This window comes from Scomber scombrus, chromosome 2, assembly GCF_963691925.1.
Source record: "Scomber scombrus chromosome 2, fScoSco1.1, whole genome shotgun sequence".
Taxonomy (NCBI): Eukaryota; Metazoa; Chordata; class Actinopteri; order Scombriformes; family Scombridae; genus Scomber; species Scomber scombrus.
Window position 1 is genome coordinate 1,246,937 of NC_084971.1, and position 26,183 is coordinate 1,273,119.

Sequence of the window (26,183 nt, forward strand, 5' to 3'; positions counted from 1 at the left end):
TTAAGCACTAAACACTGCTGTGATTAAGCATAACTTATTTAACTTATTTTAATAATGAAATGTACCCCAAATCAACTGTAATAGTCAACATTACTTCCATCATTTCTTATCCTGCATTTATGCGTTTTAGTTTTTTACACTTCATAGTTATGTCTTTTATAAAGTCTTTTTTTAACACTTTATAATATTAATAAGAGGAATGCAGCTACTACCTGATCTTTTTTATCTCCTGTTGGAGCTGCTGGATGCAGCCACTGAATGAATCTATGTTCCTCTTCTGGAGCTTTGCATAGCGGAGGTCCACATGTGGCCAGATGTGGTGAAACAGCTGCAGAAAGAGCTCAGCAATGCTAAGTCTGCTAAAAACAACTTAGCTCCATGTTATTGTCTCGATGGCTGCAGCTTTCTGTTTGCATTTTTTCAGAGAGATGTTTTAGGTCTCGTTCCCCTGTCGTTGTCCACAACGCTTCGGTGCTGACACTTTGAATCAGCAAACAGATAAAGCAATAAAAGGAATAACTCACACTGCATCCAGCTAGCTAGCTCCGTTTATCATAACAGCAGCGGGAGAAGCTCCGGGTCTCAGCTTGTCCTTCATCACCTGCTGCTGCTGAAGCCGGTCCGGTCCAAACTGCTTTATCCTCTTTCTCTCTTCAAGTGAAAGTCTTGTGAAATTATGTTTTTGTAGAGAAATTACCAAATAATCTTCTTTAATTTCCGCGGCTCCACTTTAACGGCATTTCCTGAAACTACCGTCAGCGGGAGTTTGGGTGACAGCAGCTGACGGGAGGGCGTGAATGACAGCCGGAACTGTCCAATCACAGTAGATTAAAAAACATAAAACAACAACAATTCGCTGCCAATAAAAGTGGGCGTGTCCGGGGCGCACTGAGCTGCGCCCCGTGGGAAACGTGACGCAGGCCAATGAGAGAGCAGCTTCAGGTCATGTGCTTGTCAAAAGTTTGAGGGCTTGCATTGACTCCCATTAGGCCGGCGCCCCGCATACAGGAAGTACATATACAAATTAATAAAATACCATTTGGAATCAATTTATAATGAATGCTGACAGGTGCTGAGAGACTAACATGTATTGGTGCATTTTACAAGCAAATACTTTATATTTCATAATGATTTAGCATTATCTAATTAATTTATATTTAATATGTTTAAGTAGACTTTCTCTAGATTATTGGATGGGGCGGCGCCCCAGCGCCCCGCATTGACCAGCCGCCACTGTTGTCCAGTTTATTCTATCACTGTTATTTGTTGACAGTAATATAACCAAGGTAGCATTATTTATTTGGCAATAACAAAAGTAAAAGCCGTGAGCCTACTAGTGACCTCTACAGGGACAAATGTTCATTTCATTCCAAAATATATAAACGTTAAAACAACATGACAAACATCTGGAATGTTGAGAGACTTTGTAGTTGAAACAGTTGTCTTCACAAACCAGGTCATTAAATCACAAGAGCATTTATCCTCTGGGAAGCATGAACGTGTTCAGTACATTTCATGGCAATGTGCTCATTGAGTTTTGATATTTGTTAGTACAGGTGGACATTTTGGCCTGATGATAGCACTAGAAGAAACAGTGGGAATCATTCCATGAGGACCATGAAAATCATTGCACATACTTTATAATAGTGAATATTATATATCCGTTTAGAGGTATCTTCTCAACCACCAAAGTGCTGGTAAAGTGGACATTTAGTAAATACAGTAATACTGTCACCTGATATTTATTACACACACACACACACACAAACACACACACACACACACACACCCACACACACACACATACACACACATGCACACACATACACACACACACACACACACACACACACACAGGGCAGGGTTACGGCCCATATTAAGTTACAATGTAGAAGAAGGCTGTACAAGTGTAAGCGGATTACAAAATACCTTGAGTGTGCAATATGAAGAAGGTAAGACCTGAGAGAGTGGGTGTGGGGGTGGAGAGAAGGGCCCGAGAGGGGGAGACAGAGAGAAAGAAAGAGGTGTAAGTCAGAGAAAGTGGATGACTCATTCATAAGAAAACATTTCACCTTTCTCTTTGCGTACGTGTTAGATTTTTTTTTTCACCTTCCCGTTCTTCCGTCACTCTCTCCTTTGTTCTCTCCTTTTAGATGATGTGATTAGTTAAAAGCCTCCATCCGCTCATCATGCTGATGGAGATGGAAGCAGAGAGGGAGAGGACTGCACATGCATGCCCTTATGCATGTGTGTGTGTGTGTGTGTGTGTGTGTGTGTGTGTGTGTGTGTGTGTGTGTGTGTGTGTGTGTGTGTGTGTGTGAGTGTGAGGATGAGAGAGTGTGTGTTTGGCTCACAGTAGAGGTGCCATTCAATAACCACCTCACCCTCTGTTGCTCAGATTACTAACCTGTCCTCTCGCCCTCTCTCTCTCTCTCACACACACACACACACACACACACACACACACACACACACACACACACACACACACACACACACACACACACACACACACACACACACACACACCATTATAACATGAAGGCAGGTTTATAAATGTTATGCACACACTTATATCTCAAGCAACTCTGAAAAATGCTGTTTAATAAAAGTGATAAAATAAGGTTTAGAAAATAGATTTATGTCTTATTTATTATTCTTATAGTAGATTATAGACTAATCTTTTCTACATTTATCACATTTCATATCACAATGGTGTTAAGTAAATGTAATTGTTTAAAAAGTAATGGCAACAACACACATGTGGGACACCCAGTGTTGCTTTGGATTTTGCCTTTAAATTGTTTCAGTGTCAAACTGATAGATTGTGTTTTAGTTAGCTGGTTCCACAGCTGATGGATTCATTCACATATCAGAGTCATTTTAGTTTGGCTTGTTTAACCAGTAAAATATTTATGTCCTCATTTGATTACTGGCAGTTTATTGCGTCTTAGCCACCACCCCACCAGGAACCTTCACAGATTGAATGAATGAGGTTTTTATTGCCCTCTAGTCAAAAATGGATGGGCATATCTGGGGATGATAGGAGTTGTTGATCAATATCTATGACTCAGTAATTACTTTGTGTTTAAATTAGATGTGGATAAAATTTAGCTTGTAACTGCCCAGAGGAATGCCAGGACCCTAAGTAAGCAGACAGAGAGAGCCACTTAGTATTTTTAAGATTCACCTTCTTATTTAATGATGCACTGTAATTCACATCATCACAGTTGTGTTGCTCAATCTATAAGACCTGTGTCATGGTGTTGCCACACTGTTGTTCTAATATACAAGAAGCTCACAGAACAGTGATGGGATTAAAAGTAAACACTAATCTGCTTTAGCCGAGAAGATGTTAGAGGTACTTGAGCTTTCCAGTGATGGCTCAGATTATTGAGTTATTATTACTGTTTATTGAAATAAAATCATACATAAATACATACATAAAAATTAACCTGAGGAACACAGTTTGGAAAATGAATAGCTACAGGAAGCAAGGGACTGATTATTAGTGACCAGATCATGCAGTGGTGACGATCAGCAGCTTTGTCTATATGTAAAAGTGTGCAAACATGAAATTTAAAAAAATGTACACTGTCATTTGTTTTCTTCTTTTCACTGTTTCTTTAATATATTTATCACTATTTACTGAATTGGACACTGGTGGGGTACTGTGGAATGATCCCTCACTTGTCTCTGCATATGTTCTGTAATACAGTAGCAGGGTTGACTATTTAGCAAATGGTAACACAGTTACATCCAGTGGGAAAAAAGTTCTGCTCTTTAAATGGCTCTCAAACACTCTGAGCAGTAACAAGTGACTCTTTAGGTTTGTGGTGGTAGTTTTTGTTAGATGGTGGCAAATTACAATACATTTAAATAATAACAATGTTATGTTGTGATAAAGGCACTGGTGTAACACTCTCTCCTAGTAAAGAAGCCTGGTCAAAGCCTGTCTGACTGTGATGAAAGTTTTTTTTTTCATTATTTATTTTTAAATAAAATCATGGCTTAACCTCTTGAGAAAAAAATAAAGATTGCTCTGACTGCTGCAATGTAATTTAATTTAAGCTTTTAAACTGTGATTCATTTTTCTTTCAAATCCAGAAAAAAAAAAAATCCATCAAGGTACAGGTGAGCCTCTGAATGCAGCTCAACAACACATTATATTTACTTAATAAGTTAAATTGATAATTCTCTCCATCAACTATAAATGAACTGTTGTCATTTTGTAAGCAGTTCTTCATCTAACTGGACACACAATGTTTGTAGGATGAAGATGAACACTTATACTTTAAGTAAAACAGGGATGAAGATGAGGAAGGAGGGAACATTCTGAAAGGAAAATCTGATTGGAATATTACCACAGTTTATGTCCATGAGCTGTGACTGACATCAATGCTGTCTCACTCTCACACTTTTTTGTTCATATTGCAATTAAAATGTATTTACTTGTCTACCTGATGATGCTGTGCACATTAAAGCTATACAGAAGAGAGCAGTGAACAAGAGAGAAGAACACTAAGACAGAGAGTCAGAGAGACAGACTGCTCTACCCACTCAACAGGCCTCCACACACACACACACACACACACACACACACACACACACACACACACACACACACACACACACACACACACACACACACACAAAGCTAAACAGCTTTTGTTAGTGTCATAATCACATTTAGTAGAAGCCATATGACACTAGAAGTATCTGCCAAGGACAGACAAGGCCATGTGGGAAAATGTGAGTTTGTCTGCGAGTAAGAGAGATGAAAATAAGGAGAAAACAAGGCTGTGTGTGTGTGTGTGTGTGTGTGTGTGTATGGGTATGTGGAGTTTCTCAGTAAAATCACCCATATGTTGAGGTCAGCCACACTATCACTAGTTTTCCAGACACTTTTGGGAAGGCTAGCGTGTGTGTGTGTGTGTGTGTGTGTGTGTGTGTGTATGAGCGTGTGTGTGAAAAAGAGAAGGAGGTGGGGAGAAACATTATGGTAATTTCTGCATTTAGAATGGAAATCATGGCTTCTTTTAGTAATTAGTGCAGCAGATTCAAGTCACCTTGTGCTAATTTGAAAAAGATCTGTCGATGTGTGATTTCTAAATAATACTGAGAGTTAACACTGTCTGTCTGTCTGTCTGTCTGTCTGTCTGCCTGCCTGTCTGTCTGTCTGTCTGTCTGTCTGTCTGTCTGTCTGTCTGCCTGCCTGTCTGTCTGTCTGTTTCCTGTTGGTTTAGGTGTCAGTACTGGCTATAACCTGCACAATAGTTCTCAAATAAACACACACCTGTCCAGCCTATATACCAAACACCTTAATTCAAACTCCCTCTGCAGTGTATTTAATTATCTCTGTAAGCATGGGCACGATTATGGTACTTTACTTGCTGATGAATCACATTGCTACAAATGACAGGATTCCTTCATGGTGACATAGAGGGACTTGGTCTTATTGGTTCACTAGAGATGCAACCAGTGTAGAGCAAAGTCAGCACAAAAATCACCATCTTAAACCGTTTCTCATTCTTATGTCATGTCAAGTGCATCTCCAGAGGTGCACACACATAAAGAAAGCATAGGGAGAATGAAGGAATATTACAATAGAAATAAAGAGCATCAGAGGAAATGTGGACGACTGTGTGAAAGTAGGAAGAAGTGAAAGAGGGAGGAGAGAGCAGAGTGGCACCATCCTAATGATGTAAAGAGTGGATAGGACAGAGACAGAGATAAAGAAAGGAGTGAATGAAGGGATTGAAAAAGAAGGGCAGAGCAAGACCAAGAGAGAGGGGGAGAGATTGAGGGAGCAGGAGAGTGGTAATGTCTTAATGATGTAGTGTCTGTCTGAGCATTTGCTTCAGAGGCCAAATGATCCTGTAAGAACAGCACAGCTATTGATCCAGCTATTATACAGCACCACATACTAATGAATGTGTGCATGCGTTCGTGTGTGTGTGTGTGTGTGTGTGTGTGTGTGTGTGTGTGTGTGTGTGTGTGTGTGTGTGTGTGTGTGTGTGTGTGTGTGTGCGCGTGTGCGTGCGTGCGTGTGTGTGTGAATGAAAGAGAAAGACAGAGCGGGAGTAACACTATACAACAAAAACAGGTAGATTCTTTGTTGTACATAAAAAAACTTGAAAAAGAGATTGCAATGAGTAGGTGTGTGTGTGTATGTGTGTGTGTGTGTGTGTGTGTGTGTGTGTGCAAATGTGTAATTCTGACATGTCAATACTCCCATTACAGTGTGTCAGATATGAAATAAAACCTGCTTGATACCCAATCTTAGTTCTCACCTTGAATACCTTCAATACCTCCTGACCCACCCCCCCCCCCCCCCCCCCCACACACACACACACACACACACAAGTAAACATGCATAATAAAAGATGTATTCTTCTGTCTGAAATCACTAAGCTACAATGCATATTCACAGGAGGAAAGCACTACACCTCTTCTCCTTTACCAAGATTCTATTATATCTGATTTAAATGACCTTAAATCACCTGTTAAGTCAGGAAAAAAAGTAATAATGAAAAAATGCACTATTGCAAACACCTTGAACATATTCAACACCATATTACAAAAAGTAAAACAAAATAAAGTAAATAACTAAAACTGTATAAGTGTACAGTATAAGGCCCTAAGTGTTTCACCAAACAGCATTTTATGTCTGTCATTTTCCAGGAATCTTATTATAAAGTATAACTTAAGGGACACCAAAACAACACTAATCCATCACTATCAATGAAAACCAAAACGCTGATGGTAAAGCTGAATTTAGAATATTGAAATGATTTATTCAAAATTCTTAAATATTCCAAATGAGCATACAGGCCATGTATTACAGCTTTGTTACCCAGCAATACCGTTAGGTGAGATTTGTTCACTATTAGCGAACCGATGTGAATATCTGGTAGAACAATCTGGTAGAGCTTTATATGTGACTGTAACAATTATTTTCATTTTCAATTAATCTGCCAATCAAATTGTTTAATCAATAAAATGTAAACATCACATTTTCCTATGCAGGAGATCTTCATGAGCAACAGTCCAAAAGTGACTTCAACAATTCATTGCTATACAATATATTTGCTGTTGCCTTTTCCATTGGTCGATAACACCAATAATCATTTGAGCTCTATTTTCATCCATGCATGAGGATTAAAGAGCTCTGAATGCTGGTATACATCTATAAACACTACACATGTCATACATAGAGTGTGTGTAGACAGAGTACACAGTCAGCACTGTTTAGGGGTCACGACACTCTAAAGTTCCAATGTCTCGTCTCTGGTGTGGAAAGTCTCACCCCTGTCCACATATATCAACACTTTACTTTAATGTGAGCAAACAGTGTCAGAGTGAACACTTCCCTGTGGAGATGGGACGCCTTCTTAGGAATTATAATGATGTTCTACAGTTGCTGGGAAACTTGGCAACATCCAAATCTCAATATTTGGAGCATGCATACATCATGTTTTCTGCATACAAGAGATAAAGCAAAGTAGTCTGAGCAATGTGGAAAGAAAAACTGCAAAACTGAGTTACTGTATGAGGCCTCTGCAGTGAAAGCCTGACCTGTCACCACAAGTAAAAAGGCCATCATCTATCAGGTCCCAAGACTCAGCCTAACGGAGAAACACTGCTGTAGAATTTATTAGGCTGAATGCGCTCTCTCTCTCTCTCTCTCTCTCTCTGTCTCTCTCTCTCTCTCTGTCTCTTCCTCTCTCTCTCTCTCTCTCTCTCTCTCTCTGTCTCTCTCTCTCTCTCTCTGTCTCTTCCTCTCTGTCTATCCACCTCGCTCGCTCCTCCTCCCGCTGCACTTCTGGTAATGGATTCTGCCTAAATGGGTTCTGAGAAACATAAGTGAAGAGAGCATGAGGAGAGGAGAGGAGAGGAGAGGAGAGGAGAGGAGAGGAGAGGAGAGGAGAGGAGAGGAGAGGAGAGGAGAGGAGAGGAGGTAAAGTAAGGGACAGAAAAGGGGAATACTTGTTGCTTGTGTTTTGTAGCATCTGACAGATTAACTATTGATATTGTATGAATTTTTACAGTTTACAAAACTCTCTACATTACATCAGTTTGGATTAATGAACTCAAAGTGTTGCACATTAACACAACAGCCAGTAGATTGCAAGGTAAAGTAAAATATTTAAACATTTACAGTATACAGTATATCAGTCTGTTTTTACTTTATCACATTGGACATGTTAATACATTATTCATTATTACACCGTTATCAAAATGATCTACAATGATGACAGAGTGTGCTTTTTGTTCTGAGAATATAAAAAATACATCCTCACATTATTACTGTGTTTCAGTAGAGCTAAAAAGAAAGAAGATTAAAGGAATGGATAAAAGGTGTAGAGAGAAGCAGAGGGGGTGAAAAAGGAGAGAATGAAAGGAGGGAGTGGAGAGAGCAATTGTGTATGGTTAATGATTTAATGTTAGCCACTTGATGGAATGAAGTGTCTTCTCAATGTTAGCGGCGCCAAAGTTAAACCCTCTAGTCAGTTAGTCTGTTATTCATTGATTTCTCTGGTCAGCACTAGATTGCTATGGAATATGACTGGCACCAGAGCTGAGTGAGTGTGTGTGTGTGTGTGTGTGTGTGTGTGTGTGTGTGTGTGTGTGTGTGTGTGTGTGTGTGTGTGTGTGTGCATGCGTGCGTTGGTATGCATGTGTGTATGTGTGTGCATCTTGCAGACTCAAGTACACTTAAGTTGCTGGTTGAAAAACTTATTTCCTCTCCACTGGCACAAAGGGGAACCTTTATCCACACACACACACACACACACACACACACACACACACACACACACACACACACACACACACACACACACACAAACACACACACACACACACACACACACACACACACACACACACACACACACACACACACACACACACACACACACACACACACACACACATACAGTCAACTAGTTTTTGGAAGATGATGAAAGATGAGGCTGAAATATATGTGTAGTTAGTTACTGCAGAATTTGTGTAACAAACACACTCACTGCCTCGCTGTGTGCCTTCTCGCTGTGAGAGAAATGATACATTATTTATTCCTGACGGCTGTTTTGTATTAAACACACAGCACCAGCTGAGCAAAAACATAACCACCAGTAATATCTATGTATCAATACTGCACAGTGGATGACAGAAAAATGTCTTTTAATGTGTTCTAGTGAATAGGCATGTATAATGTCTACATATGCACCTTGCTTATTACAGTGATCTGTCTTCTCCAGTGTAGTCACATCCGTTGTTGTATATACCATGATGTATGTGTGTGTGTGTGTGTGTGTTGTACTGGAGAACTGTCTAATATATGAAGTTCTTTTGCAGCAGTATGAGTAAATATGTCATAGGCATATGAATACTTGTTAGGGCTACCTGATGTATAGTTTAATAAGATCACAATATAAATATTTTAGGGAATACATATTATTCTAAACAGAACGTGGAATCTGTAAGTATTAGTACACACATTTGCACGCACGCATGCACACACACACACACACACGCACACAGCAGAACATTCCTGTGACAGTATAGAGTTAATCTACCAACTGTACTAGTGCAATACCAATAAATGACTTTGCAAGTGAGAAAAACATACATATAATAAATACACTTAATAAATGCAGAGTCTAGTCTGATGTCTATAATCAACTAAAACATGTTAACACTAACAATCTTCAGGAACATATAGGGATTTTTTGATAATAATAATAATAATAATAATAATAATAATAATAATAATAATAATAATAACAATTATTATGATAATAATAATAATAATAATAATAATAATAATAATAATAATAATAATAATAATAATAATAATAATAATAATAATAATAATAATAATAATAATAATAATAATAATAATGAATGACTGTTTTGTGGTTTAGTCTACATCACTAGTTCACTGAATATCTGTGGATTGTTTATTGATGGCAGGGACCGGCCACTGATCTACATTTTTCATATTGTTGGGACAGTTTATAGACCAAACCACTAATCAATTAATTGAGGGTAGAAAAATAATCTGATGAATCTATGATAAATAAATAAAAAAATGTGTAACACTGCTATGGGTAAGGATTTTAACACTACCAGCTTCAGTGCACTCACACTTTGTCCTGTATATACTGAATGTAATAGAGCAATTACAATGAAAATTCCCTTCATTTATTGTTGCTACTAATGTGTGAGTGTCTTTTTGTGTACTTTGTAATTGTATCTACTCACACTGTAAACTGTGGAAGCAGTGCGTCAGAGTGTCCAGTGATAATGTGGCTGTATGTGGAGCAATCAGCATTAAAGGTTAGACAGTAGAGAGGAGAACCATCTTAATTCCTTCACTTTGCACTGACTCCTCTACAGTATACACACCTCATTCTTATGATTACACTGTGCAGGAGATAATATTCCTTCCTGTTAAACAGTAACTCAAGATAAGAAAGAGATGAAATTACCTATTTATTTCCTTTTATATGGATGTGACGATAAAACCGTTTCAGTTGAGATACACAACCGAGTTTATCTCACAGAGCCTGCATGACTCACAGTGTTTCTAATAAAATAAGCAACATAATCACTTGAATATTTCATTGCTACACTGTAGTTTCTATCATGTTACTTAGGAGGCCTCACAGAGCACATTATACCTCCCTTACAAGAGCTGTGATGATTTCTAAAAGACCCTGCCAGCCTCTGTTCAGTGATAGGTTAGGCTATGACTCCGCACTTAGAATAGGTTCAAACAAAGTATTAAAAGGAGTGAGACAAAGACTGAGATGCTGGATAAGAAGGACATGATACGTGGACACAGCTAGCCACAGAGACACAGCCATAGATTTTGACTTATTTTCTAAAAAAACATATTCAACAGGCAGTCTCTTCTTTCTATTACAAAGCTGCATATTCATGTTCAGAGTAAGTGTGCGATTCAGCAGTAAAATGTGAACGTTTCGCTTTGAGAGAAACTGACAACAATGCCGAATACAGAAGAGCAGAGGCTAGAAAATGTGCTCGGCTCTGCCGTTGTTCTGTATGAATGGAAGTCATCGCTTTGGCAATGGATCGCCTGCAGCTCTCCAATAAAGCAGCCGCTGAACTGAACAGAACCCAAGTGAGTTTAATGGAAAGAGTGAGAGTGATCAAGGTATGAACAGATCCATCCATCATTGTCTATGTTATGTCTCTGTCTTTCTCCATCTGTGTGCCTTCCTATCTGTGGCTATGTGGGTGGAGAGCTTTCAGGTGATATAGCCCCAACCTCTGGCAGCAGTACTGGAGCTCTGCAGCTGACAGGCAGAATGTTTTTTACAGAAATAGATTTAGATGTAATTCTAACTATTATGTGTTGTTCACAGCTGTTTGTAGGTATCTGAACATCTCTCTCACATGGAATAATATGCATCTGCAGCCTCTCATTTTAAGGATGTGGGGCATACTTTCAAAGTACCATAAAAATACAAAGAAAGCAGGAAGTTATACATCGGCAGGAATAGAATAAGTCATGTTTTTGCATTGGCATTGTAAGGTGAGAGGAACCTTTCAGACTGAAATAGAATTATCTGTGCTGAAGCATGAGACACAAAACTGAACAACTGAAAGAAAATTAAACCACCATTTGATCATTTCATTGCCTAACGTTATGTTTCTCATGGCAGTAACTGCATATATTGTTATAAATAAATATGTTGAGCTATACGAACCAATCCCAGTTTTGGATTTTGGATCAATTCCGTATGAATTTCATGATAAAGACTAAGCAATAAGAATATCCTCTAACAACTTCACGGCCACAGACAATTAAGCTGACGGGTTGTGTAGTCTCTGTTCAATGATGGACTGCATTATAGTGGTTTTGTGCTGAGGCCACCAAAAGTAAGTCTACATTCCAAATGCATTGATGATGAATTAAATATCTAAAATCTCCAGCATGTTCCAAGGTCCTTATCCATGTTTCAAAGTTCTAGTGTCAGTTTTTAGAGTAAATGCAGATGTTATACTTTTTCATTTCCTCAGAGAGTGGTGACAAATTAAAGACCTGGAAAATGTATTTTCTCAATCAGCTTCTAACTATGACTAATAGTCCAACATTAACACGCTATTTTCTGTCAAAGTTAGAACAAACTTAGTTATTTCACATTTCTTTTCTTTTTTTTCCACCTCTGAGCTCCTCTGCAGGGCTCAGCTGGGGATCCATGTAACAATCAAGATGTAGTCACCAACTCACATGTCCCTTAAGAAACTCATTCATTTATTTCTTTGAGTTGAAGTCTTAATAAGTAACACCGAAACATATTATTTATTCATTTATTTATTTTGTACTTTTTGAAAAATAAATAGAAAAAAAAGCCACATTTCCATGAGCCTTTAGTTACTCTGCTGTAATAGATTATGTAACATGACTATTTCTTGATTTGTATATGAATGGTAACTTTTTGAAGTTACTCTGGTGCTCTGAATGCATGTGTTCATTTCATACTTAAATGAAGCCGTATCGCTAAGTATAAGCACATTTGTGAGTATCCTCAGTGTGTGTGTGTGTGTGTGTGTGTGTGTGTGTGTGTAACAGCTAAGGTTATAGTGCTAAGCGGCTTAGAGATGCCAAATGGATTAAGTGTTTTGTTGACACATACTAAAGTAATCTGGTTTGCAAAGATGAGGTAGACCCCTCTTCCTCTCTATCCCTCTGCCTGCTTCCATCTCCTCCTATACGTTTTCTTTCTTTTCCATCTTAATGCATTCTTCTCACTCTCCTTGTTCATCCCTTCTTACTCCTTGCTTCACACATTAAAAAACTCATGTACAGACAGATCTAGATTTGAAGAGATGGGACAGAAAAGGGTCAACTAATACATCATAAGCTCATTAGTACGGCACAAAACTAGACATCTGTTGTACCGGTTCATTTCAGATGTGCTGGACATAGTATCACTTTCAACTTCCAAATAAAGCAGGGATGTAAAAGGCATCGGCTTGTGTGCGTCTGAGGATTTTCTCAAGGAAAGACACACCTGTGTTAGAGTGTTTGGGACAGGAAATGTAAATGTATCTTCCTTTCTCTGTCCCTGTAGTTGAGATCACCAATATCAAGTGACCGGGTAAGCAGCAGCTGGGCACCCTTGGGTCCAGATACCAGTGTGTGTGTGTGTGTGTGTGTGTTTGCGTGTGTGTGTCCACTGGGGAGCCAGCCAGACGTCCTAAGTCTAATATTTCCTCTCAGGACGGGCAAATAATGCAGAGAGGCTTCTCCCTTTGCCTTTATTCTCCACTTCCCCTGCTTCTCTTTTCAATGACTAAATCTCCATTGAATAGCTTTGCGTTTTCTTCTCCTCCGCTCTGATCTTTTCTTCTCTTCTCGTATTCTACACTCCCTCACAGTTATGTAGTCCTTCTCCCACTTCCTCTGTCCACAAAGCTGCTGATACAATCACAGAAGTAGGTTTAAGTTACTGTGTGCGCACAAACACGTGCACTTTTTGCTGTGAGCTGGGGTCAAGCAATGATATTTGTCTCAGCAGAGAATATATTGTGATGCTTACAGTATAATAACCTCACTATCAGGGAGTGTCTCCCTCCATATGTTTCCTCTTACAGGAGCCTCCACGCTGATCACACAGAAGCAGAGGATGAAGCTTTCTGGACATTTCAGTGTCCTACAGTAGGAGAGACATCTACTGAGGGGATTGATCTGTTCTTTATCTACACATAACTACACATACTTCTGATGAGTGTCATGTTATCATATCATCTGTCACTTATTGCCTTTAAATACACTCTAGTCCTTGTTATGTGTTATCCTGCTTTTAATCATATCCAGGATATGATATGGAGCCTGGTTATACATGTTCCTCTATGATGCTCACATACTGACTGTCTTTGATGCCTTTATGTTAAATATTCTGTCAGTTCTGTGTTGAGCTGCAGGTATTATCAGAATAAGAGTTTCACCATTAATATCCTGATAACATATAATGATGCCTTATTTATTTCATTCTATTCCGGACTTTTTTTCTTCTTCTTTGTACAGTGCATACTTTAGGCCTGCTTTAAAGCAAATTGGAGCTGAAAATATTTCCTGTCCTTTAGTATTTTCTATAATATTCATGCATTTACATATAGAGGCTTAAAAGTAGAATGCCCTCCCTGAAATTAATTCCACAAGATGTCTTGCTCCTCTTTGGTGCTGCTCCAGCTGCTGCCCCCCAGGTAACTGCTTAGCTGCTGCCCCCCAGGTAACTGCTTAGCTCACCTATGTCTAAAGACGGCCCTGTAATACAAGTTTGGTATGTCAACACACATTTATTGTGTTTTTTTTAAAAGTGAAAGGACAAATTCTTTACTACCCTTAGCTTTTGCCCAATAATGACCAAACAATGTCTAACTTTGAGAGGCACACACAGCGAGGTGCAGACAACAAAAAGGCACAAGTTCATCAAAAGCACAACTCCTCCTCCAGCAGACATGTTTAGCCATGTGTCTACATCAGGTTTCATCACCACCCTAATAATGACCCAGCCACAAGTATCACGACACACTACTGATAGAAGTAAACCCAGTAGTGTCCATGTGTTAGCATTTCAACCACTTCAGCTCCACATTTGCACATTTACACAGTTCTCACAAATGAGAGCCGGCACGCCGACTTCAAACACACTTTTTCAAAACTGAGCTACACACACTCAAACAAACACACACACACACACACACACACACACACACACACACACACACACACACAGCTGCATTTTAAAAAGTCAATTAGCCTTCGAAAACTTGACGACTACTCACTTTTAGAGATGGGAAGTGTACCCTCCAGAGCTCTGACATCCACAGCATAATGCCATTTATTAAAAATATTATCAAACTTAATATAGGAAATACAACTATTCAGCACTTTATCTCACTGTTAATTATAACATCACATCTCTTAATGAAAACCCACTGTGTGTGCGTGTCTGTCTTAATGAATACACTGTGTATTTCTCTGTGAGTGTGTGTGTGTGTGCATGTCTAGGTATGTGTGTGACTGAAATCAAAAACAAGTTCTTTATTAAATATGAAATCCACACCTGTTAGGGACAACTACCTTGAGGATAATGAATAGGCTGCATATATGCACACACACACACACACACACACACACACACACACACACACACACACACACACACACACACACACACACACACACACACACACACACACACACACACACACACACACACACACATACGCAAACACACACACAAAGAACCATTTCACAAAGTATTACAAAGTACTATTTGCACATATTCCTTTTTGTGCATACATGTATAACATCATACATGCCCACTGACCTCAAACACACACACACACACACATCATGAAACAAATGATTGCTCAGCTATATTATGATCATTAATTAAATTAATTAGCAGGACATTCTTTTGTGTTTGGTGACCCCCTTGCCACCAACCCACTTCCCCAATTCCCACTACCTGATAGTGTGGGGGTGTACATACAATATACAGCAAATATGCCTGTGAGAGAATGACTGCTTTGCTGTGATCCAGTCACATTGTTTCCCTTTTCTTTTGGCTTTTTCCCCCGTCTCCCTCTCTCCCTCCTCATTTTGGTGAATTAAATATCATTAAACATCATAATTAAAGATTATACCATAAATAAAATACCATAATATTATTAAAACAATACATCCTATTCAATGGCTAATGAGATGTATTGCAGTATTCTATTTTTTATTTTTTATTTTTTTAAATACTGCTGTTATACTTTTTTATTCTGGTATAAGCCATTATGACACGGCTTTACAAATCAGAACAATCATTTTCACACATCATTGAACATCGGTAAGAATTATTTGTGTGAGAAGAATTTTTCTCTTTGAATTTAAAAATAATAATATAACTGAAGCGAGTTGTCTGATCAGAACATTTGTGAATTCTGCATTGTTTTTTTTTTTTTTTTCCCATTTTCTCTCAAACAATAGTAGAATTGTTGTAATGTTCCCTCATTAACAAAGACCACTGGCATCAACTGCTGCTCATAGACTGTCATTTGCTGAAAATTCAACAAGGTCAGAAAAACAAAAGCAGGCACATCTTATCCTCTTTCTCTTTCTCTTTCTCTCTCACACACACACACACACACACACACACACACACACACACACACACACACACACACACACACACACACACACACACACACACACACACACACACACACACACACACACACACACACACACCAGCAGAGTCACAGGAGGAAATGAGAGGTGCATCACATGGCTGATTTTGCATTTTGTAGGAACAAATACAGATCCTGATTTTTTTTAATCTGACTGAATAAAGCAGAAAACGTACCATGTGTAGTAATAATATAAGTTAAAAAAAAGAAGGTCACCTAATGTAATTTCTAAAAAGGACTCACATAGGACATCAAGAAGTGAATCTAGGTATTGAAAGCCATTCCAGACTTAATAACCTTAATGTTGTTACTGTGGTCCTGGAGGCTCCACAATCTCAGTCAGTGGGTTAGGGTTAGGGTCCAAGGGGACAAGAAGGAGGATGATTGAACTCTAAGCTGTATCTTTCTCAGTGTGAACACATCAAGTGTGTAGAATCAGAGAAACACTTAGAATGAAACTTGATAAATGTGAGTGTGTTTAGACACCATGGAATAGTGTAGAGGATGCCCTGGGACACTGGTCTTGGCTGGATGTTGTATGTATCTATCCTATGAATAATGAATATAATTCAAACTTTCAGATTATCATGATCAAGTCTTTCTGTGACTGACACAGAAATAACCTTTTACTAACTCATAATTGCAGATTGCTGCAATTATGGTGTAGCATTGTTATGTTTGTGAATGAGTGTTCATTTAATACTGTTGAGATTCAGCAAACTGCTGCATTTTGCTTGTTTATGAAAATGCCTTCATATCAAGCCCACCCCGTGTTAGATAAACGGTTTTGATTGGCCCCCACCCCGGCCCGGTCAGCTGGAAGTGTGTGTGAATGGGAGGGGGACCAAACGCATCTGCCAGAGGAAATAAAATATGAGCTTGCAGATCCATCTGGTCCCCAGGCTAGAGTCAACTGTCAAACAACACTACAGAAATGTGAAGCTGGTGTGGTTGTTAACATAATCCAAATAAATCATGAACCCGCTCCTCTGACGTCCATACATACACAGGAAGTTCAAAATAACAGCTGACAGGTTTTAAGCACAGAGAGGGAAAGAAGAGAGAGAGAAGAGAGAGAAACAGTTGGGGTGATGTCCTACCATTGTCGCTGTCAGACTTGTTCTCATGCTCGGTGTCGGTAAGAGTCAGCACTGAGTTGGAGCGGCTGGACAGGCAGGAACTCCTCCCAGATGATTTACCCAGACCCCCACGGCCCCACAGCCGCATGGCACGCTCTGGTGACATCACAGCCTGACTGTCAGCATCCAGGTCTTGGGGTGTACCGACTGAGAAGCCACGGTGGGGTAGACCCATCTCAGAGCAGAAGGCCAGGCCACGACGTGATGGCGGCTCACAGATTCCCAGCTGACGAAGACTGAAATGCTGACCTGAAAGACAGGTTTGGGAATTTTTCTTGGAATTTGAATATTATTAGAGATACAGAAGACTTGAAAAAAGTACATCTTTCAAGTTGATATGTATATATATTTGATGTTATCAGATATGTGTTTTAGTAGCTAATCAGATTGTTAATAGGTATACATCCATTAAATTCCCCTTCACATATGACACTTACTGTTACAACTTATTGTAGCTGGTGAATATTCATACAAGTTAACATTTATAGGTAGTCTCTTTAATAATAGCAGCTTTCATTCATGGAATTACCTTATAAAGTAAAGAGTTAAAAACATATTTAGTTTACCTTTAACACGTTCAACTCAGTGCACATTAAATTCATTCAAATTAAAATCATATAATAACTTAACTTTTATTTAGTTTATAATTTTTATTGTTGCATTTATATATATATATATATATATATATATAACATGTAAATTTCTGTGTAGCTGGAACTAAAGAACAGGACTTTCCCCCCTATTAATTAACGTTGAATGTTATTAAATGAGAAAAACTACTGTCAGTTCATTTGATTGACTAATAGTAGTGAATTCTAATTAAAAGACAGTACTGACCTCATGTAATGCTTAACTATGACAGACACACCTGCTCTTATATTTGAGTGTGTGAGTATGTAGGAAAGAACCTTGTCAAGTAGAGGAGAAGAATCTCAGTAAAGAAAGGAAAACAGGCACTGACAACAGAGACCCTGACATGCATGACTTTACATTCATACTGTTTCTAAGAAGAAAAAAGCCTGCATTGGACTCAGAGTGAACAGTCAAACTTGACCCTGGTTTGGAAAACTGTGGTAAAGCTCTCAGGTAGGATGATAATAATGAAAACATCCATAGAAGATCATCATCAAACATAAGCAGCAGCCCTGTAGGCAGCCCAGACAGAGAAGGTGAATACTTATTGACTAGATCCCTTAAATCCAATTTAGTCATTACAGGAGAAGAGACAGATTACAAGAGCTTTAAGCCTGGAGACGATTAAGACAGAGTAGACTATGAAGGTGGCACAACACATACCAGGGTGCACATCTTTAACATCAAACATTTTAATCATTTGTACAAAATGCTTCATCAGATGCTCAGATATATGTCCATATTTAATAACATATAAAGCTTACTGTAAACTAAATACAAGAGTAGAGAAGGGATTTAAGACTGAAACAGAGATCATTTTGAAGCATCAGAAAAACAGATGTTACATTATGCAGTTGGATTATTATAATCTTTAAGAGGCGCCTAACTTTTTACACTACTGGAATATTACCAGGTTTTTGTGGGACCAGTAATCAACCATTCAACACTATATCATACCTCAGTTATGGAAGGCTCACCACTATTCAAAGATTAGTATCAGTTTAAGATGATGGGGCTGATTAATGACATACAACAGTAGTTATTGATTTATTCATTTTATCTGAGGTTGTTGAATAACACTATTTTTATTTTGTGAAGTCAATTAAAAAAACAACAACTGTATATTGTATTAATTTTTGGTATGTATGTAGTTGTGTATATTTATTCCTAAGTGATGATAAAAGTACACACTGTAACAGTTTTAACATGCACTTAGTGTATATATATATATATATATATATATATATATATATATATATATATATATATATATATATATATATATATATATATATATATATACATATACATATACATACATATATATATATATATATATGTGTATACAATCGTGTGTGCCTCTTAACCCTCTACACACACACACACACACACACACACACACACACACACACACACACACACACACACACACACACACACACACACACACACACACACATATACACACACACTCACTTTAAATCTGTGCAATAACTCTCTCAACTCAGGTATATTATCACATAAACATCAATATTACTTATTTACTTTTGTACATAATATTACTATTAGTTACTGGATTTTGTAAAACTTTTTTTAAAATTGGTTTTGTACTTATTATTATTATTATTATTATTATTATTATTATTATTATTATTGTTCTTTATTATTTTTATTGACACTTTTTACAGTCTATTTTGCTGCTACAATATTGTACATTTCTCCATCGTGGGACTAATAAAGGAATATCTTATAATGATGGAAATAAGTGATAAATAATGTAAATACAAGACAAATTAAAAAAACTAATTACAAATAACTAAATAATTATTGAAATGATTTGCTGATACATTTAGAATCATGAACTGCCATTACAATCTGCTTTGGGTTTTTTTTAGGAACATAGATGATGCATAGTGGATGAAAGGATTTAGACCTTTTTTAAATGACCTCTACGACATTTGAGAGAAAACAGTTCATCTAAAACAAAAAAAAGAACACATTTAATACTGGGTTGTTAAGCAGGGGTGCTGCTCCTCTATTCTAGAAAAATTGCTTCTTGAATATTTGAAAACATGCAAACTTTGGGAAATGATTTCATTAGTGGATTATATATTCAGAATCATTTTCATAATTTTCATTTAATTTCATAAGTCATTATTTCACATCAAGTGGAAATAGGCTGAAATCAGGTTCAAACTACATATGTGATAATCCTTTAAAATATAAATGAAAAGAAGGCAAACACATTATCTGTAAAATCTCAGTGTGTGCCTCTTCATCTTTAATCAGCAAATGAAAAGGGAAATTATAAAAGCTTTGCGTAATTAATGCCACAACAAGAGATAACGAGCGCTGCCGTTCAATTAAAACTTATATTAATTTTAAATGAGCTCCAATTAGACCAGCAGTGAAAACCAAGGTGATAAGATGTTTGAGTAATTATGATTTTTTCATTTGTGAAATATTGACGTTGTGTTTATTGGTGCTGGAGAACAATAGAAGCATTTAGTGCTTCAACTTTTTTTTCCCTTTTAATATGCTATTTTACCCTCACTTCTTATGGCTTACACTATTTTATATAAACTATATCTCTTTCCACTCATCCAATGATGTTAAGTTGGTTCCAAAAAAAAAACGTTTGTATAAATACACCTAAAATATCAGGCTGTAAAAACTGCATCGAAGTGACCAAATGAATTAACATTATTTACAGCCATTATTAACCCTTCTTTACTGCATGTAATCTGATAATTCATTTAAATTCAATGTGTGACTGAACAACTGAATGCTTCATTGAACGCACATTAGGTTTTACCCCAGCTTGGTCATGCATTAAATACACTAATAAAGCTATCTTATTAATGACATTTCAATCACATATTAAAGACACACTTAGAGAAAAAAAAAACATATTTTAAAAACCTATTGAGAACCAAACATTAGATAATAAAATAACTGTCAAAAAAGCAGGAAGCACTGAACATGACATTCTCAGGAGTTGATGGTGAATATACCAACATGACAATTAGGTGGGACCTTTTGCCTTATGTGTGCAGCAAACCAAACAGAGGCAGTGAGGGCAGCATCCAGTACGTGTCAGTGCATGTGTGGGTGTGTTTGGACTCTCACCTTGTCTGGTATAATCATCCTGTTCACGATTAACCATGTCCTTGTGTCCCTTGCTCGTCCCGTACAGTAGCCTGCCAACAACCAAGGACAGTCAGCTGTTGCTGTGCTATGATAAAGCATAGTTCTTCACTGTGCCTTCATTGTATCCTTCTGTTCAGTTCATAACTACCAAGTCAGTTTAAAGTACAATTAGGGATCAAACAGGACAGGTGTGTGGTTGTCAGCAAATACAGTAAAATGCCAAAGATGTGTCTAGATAATGTGCTGCTGTTCATTAACTGTACATCTCAAGTATTCCACTGGGAGTGATTTTCATCAACCTACAACAGATCTGCTCACAACCAAATCTGTTACATTTTACCAAATCTGATACCTTTGACCTGGAACTGGATACTCAAGTTCAATAGGTAATCATTAACACTGGCTACAGAGTGAGTAGGTTGTACTTCACATTATGTCACATGTTAACAACATAAACACTGATTAATGTCACTAATTGAAACATAAAATGAATAGAAAAATAAATAGCAACCCAATAATGACACTGGTCACTACTTTAATGGGTGGTGGTGGTGACAAAGAATAACACCCTGTGTGATCGCAAGATTGTGTAGAGGCCCGAAGGGAAAAAAAAAAAAAGTTTTATGCTATTAATCATCAATTCTGTTAACCATGCCAGGCTTATTAAGCAGTCCCTCCAGGAGTATTTTTCTGATTATTGCAGTCAAAAATGTTCTGCAGCAGCTTTTCATAAATACTGTGATACAATGTGCAGTGTTTTATGTGCTCTGTTTGTAATAAAACTTGGGAATTGGGAGGAATTGTGAATTTTTTTTATTTTGTTTTATTTGTAAAAGAAGCAATTTTTAAAAAAACAACTATCAATGAAGAGTCATGTGTAATCACTTCCTTTGATAAAAAGCATGCTGCATGAGACAGACAGAAGTGTATTTCAGTGTTATTCTTGTCTTTATTTTCTGAACATAAGAACCACATTCTCAAAGTTATATAAAAAAGAAAATACTGTACTTGAGTTCAATTTATAAACCTTCATTTAAATGAAATGAACTTTCACCTCATCATTAACAACAAATAAAATCAGTTAATAATTCTTTTCAAATAAATGAATTACCATAAAACACTTCTTTCACTTCCAAGGTGCTGATGTCTATATTTAAAGGTAAATTCTGTCTATCTTTGCATTCTTCTGACTCACTGAATAGAAACTCATTGAGGAACAGTTGGGTATTGTTTTGCTCGCTGTATGGCAGTACTTTATGTTTGTTCATCTTCCATTGAATGCACCTGAATCCTTGCTGTTGATTTGACCATTTAATGCAGAAACATTGTGGTCGTTTAGCAAAATTGCAAGATCCTTGAATTTGCGTTTATTATTGCAGTCACAATATCACAATTACCTGGAGGGACTGATTATGAGTCACTGTCTGTTATGAGATTGGAAAAACATCATAATGATTAAAAAAAACATAACTAAAGAATCAGTGCTGGCTAAACTAGACAATTACTGATCAAGGATGGCTAAAAAGCTGTAATTAGAGGTAATTTAAAAAGACAACAGATAATTAACTGGCATTAAGTCCAGCAAGTCTTAAATATGTAAAACCTGTTTTTCTAAATGTACATATGCTACATGCTCTAGTCAGATGGGTCAGTCAGTATTAGCATAAACACACAATACCTTAATGAAGGAATCAAATAAGTGTGGGCTGACAGTTCAGTGCTACAGGTTTGAAATAAACATCATGTTTAAAACACATGCTATGCTGTCACTGTGCTGGACTTTAGTATAATACTGTAGATTTTCATTCATTGAGAATAAAGCAGAGATAATGTGGCTCAATCAATAAGTTTCTATTCATTCATTCAACATCTGCTATATTGCATACAGATTGCTATTTCACACTGGATGTACATTCTGCAAATCAATATGGAAAATATTCTAGCTTCTCAACAACTGTTACACTGGTATATGTTTAATGTCTGCAATGTTCTTTTTCAAATAGAAAGAAAAAAAAGTAAGAATCATTACAGCAGAACATTAATAACCCACCATTCATGATCAGTAGGAATGGGAATATATTGTATCAAGGTTTGATAAATTATTATCATTTTTTTGTGTGAAAAAAGCGTAAAATCCCATTTGAGAGACGTGTTTGGATACAAGACACAAATCAAAATATTACCCACTGGTTTGGAAAGCGTAGAATGTGTGTAATGTCAGTTCTAACCTGGTCTGGTCTTGGTGCTGGTCAAAGGCCTTCAGTGTTTCACTGGAGGAGTAGGACTTCTGAGTGGGGACCCGGAGTCCGTGGGAGCCAATAGCACAGTCTTCACTGTCCCCTGATGAACCTAGAACATAGAGATACACAAAGACAAACACACACACAAATCAGAAAATTATACAAACTTGCATAAACACAATCATTCATGACGTATTCATGTACATTACAACATATCTGTTTTAATTTGCACTGATGCAATTCGACAATCCTAATATATATATAATATATGCCCCAATAAGAGACATACTTCACATTTCTCGAAGCTGGATATGTATAAGATGTTAAACACAGTACCAGTGCTGTCTGCTGGTTCAGTGGAAATAATATATTACCCACCTTAGCAAACACATTGGTACTGTGCATCAATTCTAAACACACATGGCCAGATGCAGGAAGGGTTTTATGCTTGTTTTAAAGCATGTCTGCTGTATTCATCCATCATACCCAGCAGCCTCTCCTCTATCATATACATTTAAGGGAGGACCACACAAATAGCAGACATGGAACAGAGGCTGGATTTTGCAGTTTTTCTCTGCCTCTCTGTAAATGAAGCATAAACAAAGTACAAACAGCAGAGCCATGAGGGAGGCTTGTTTTCCCCACCACAACAAATAAAATAAACATGCATTAAATAAAAGTAATTATTAGACACAGACAGGCATTTATTAATGAACACAGCATCTGATTTATGGAGAGTTTTGGTTTGTTCATTAAACATGAATTTGAACACAGCTTTAATGAACTGTAAAAATCACTACAGGCTGAGCCCAAACTTTCCTTTTTTTTGCTAAGATATTTATGTGAGTGTTTGGCTGCATTTAACTCCATAATAACATCCATATCAATACCATATGATCCTCCTCTCTTGGTGGCCTGTGTGTATTTTCCATCAATTCATCTAATTTTAGTTTCCAGTGAGCGTATTTATTCCTTACTCAGTCTCCTCCTTCTGTATTCATATTTAGATATATGCTGAGGATTATAATATAATCATTTTTCATATCATAATTTGAGTTTATTTCTAGTGGAGTTGAACCCCAAGCTAAAGTATATATTTTGTAATCAATATCACAGTGATCTCATGGAAATCCTGCTGCTAAAATGCATCTGTCAGCTCTCCTTCTCTGGCAGTGTGCTTCAGGAGGGCTGAACTTAGATCAGTCCAGCAGCTGACTGCACAATGAGCTGCAGTCTTAGTGAATCAAATGCTGAATACAAGCAGTTCGCAGACTCATAGACAACCTTAGTGCACATTTAGGCAATGCCATTCTCTTATCCTCACTGGAGAAACACACTGTTCCCACAGTGTCACACATCATCCAACTTGCAAATAAGCACATGTCCCAGAATTAATTTTATTTGGATTCCTAGCATCTGTCTTGGTGGGGTCTTTAAAATGAATAATCTCTCAGTAATTCCCTCGGTCAGTGCAGGAAAAGCTGGAGACACTGAGCACCTCCAGATGTAGAGCCCTGCAGTGACACATCAGCTCTGTGCCTCTGTTTGCATTCTAAACCAATGTGTGTGTGTGTGTGTGTGTGTGTGTGCGTGTGTGTGTGTGTGTGTGTGTGTGTGGCTAGTGCCTCTTACAACCACACTGAACTGATGTCTGACAAAAAGGCACTGATCAGCAAGGGGGAACCACACATTTATTTGGGCAATAAAAATCTGTTGTTATTTTTTTACCAGTTGTGTGAAACATCTTCATCATTCACACCCGACATAAATGTAATCTCTCAAGTGTGTAAGACAACAGGTGGGTGATTTATGGATGATAACGGATCATTTACTTGTTAAGGAGACAGTTTCACTCACTCCAAACATGCCTTTTAGTGAGTGAGTGAATGAGTGAGTTAACAAATACACCAATGAATGAATGAATGAATGAATGAAGGAATGAGAGTGAATGCAGAGTGAGTTCTCTCACCGGTGTACGGCCCCTCCTTGTCCCTGCGGCCCTTGGTGAGTGAGCAGTATGGACGTCGCTCTTTCACTTCCATAATGCTTCTTCTTGTACAGCTGGCAAACATACAGGCATGCTGCTATACAGCTACATAGACAGAAAGACAGGCAGGCAGAGAGAGATGGACAGACAGAGAAAGAGAGAGAGAAAGAAAGAGAGAGAGAGAGAGTCGGGTCGTTGGACTCCACCTGCAAACACACACAAAAAAGACATGGTTTTTAAGTCTGTGGTCCTGTGGTGGCCTGATTTACAAATCAGTGTGTGATCCCTATGATCTGCACTCAGACTCAGCAGCAGCACAGTCAGTTATTATGTTCACTCCTGTAGCTTAATGTGGATACTAAAGAGAGGCATCCTGTCACTGTTTGTTTATAACATTTTAACATGAGCAGAGAGGCAGCGTCATTCTTTTCAGTCAGGTTATATAGACATTTTGATTTGTGGGGTAATGTAATTAAAAAAACAGATAATCACATGTAATGTTGTCTGCCTCTATTCATTTGGCTTATAAATGACTTTTCTGTAAATTGATTCTTCTAATATAGTTTGCCATTTTACTGAACAGCTCCCCCACCTAAAGATTTCCATTAGTATGGAGGTTGCAGAGCTACCTCATGCCCTTTTAGTGTACCTGCATGTCAAACTGCACATACATCTATTTCCATTCATTACATTGTACTGGAACAATTAACTGTTAATTACTCTTCATGTATCATGTAAATGCTTTTTCATCAATGTAAATGAATAGCTGCCTCACTGTTACACTTGACAATAGCCTGTTCATCCCTC

The 26,183-nt window shown here is 37.6% G+C and overlaps 1 protein-coding gene across 6 annotated transcripts in view; it reads right to left on the reverse strand.

Moving 5' to 3' along the window:
• The window catches only part of tenm3 (teneurin transmembrane protein 3), a 244,749-nt gene extending 219,288 nt beyond the window's left edge, over positions 1 to 25,461 (reverse strand). For 2 of the 6 annotated variants that reach the window (XM_062427020.1, XM_062427012.1), the window contains exons 1-4: positions 25,359 to 25,431; positions 23,378 to 23,498; positions 21,129 to 21,199; positions 17,328 to 17,615 (exon numbers count right to left, since the gene is read on the reverse strand). In XM_062427020.1, the coding sequence (XP_062283004.1) occupies positions 17,328 to 17,615; positions 21,129 to 21,199; positions 23,378 to 23,498; positions 25,359 to 25,431 (553 nt within the window). Of the gene's footprint in view, positions 1 to 17,327; positions 17,616 to 21,128; positions 21,200 to 23,377; positions 23,499 to 25,358 lie in introns of all 6 variants that reach the window. The other 4 variants (XM_062427047.1, XM_062427038.1, XM_062427003.1 and 1 more) reach the window with 3 other exon arrangements.
• Between the last annotated feature and the right edge of the window lie 722 nt (positions 25,462 to 26,183).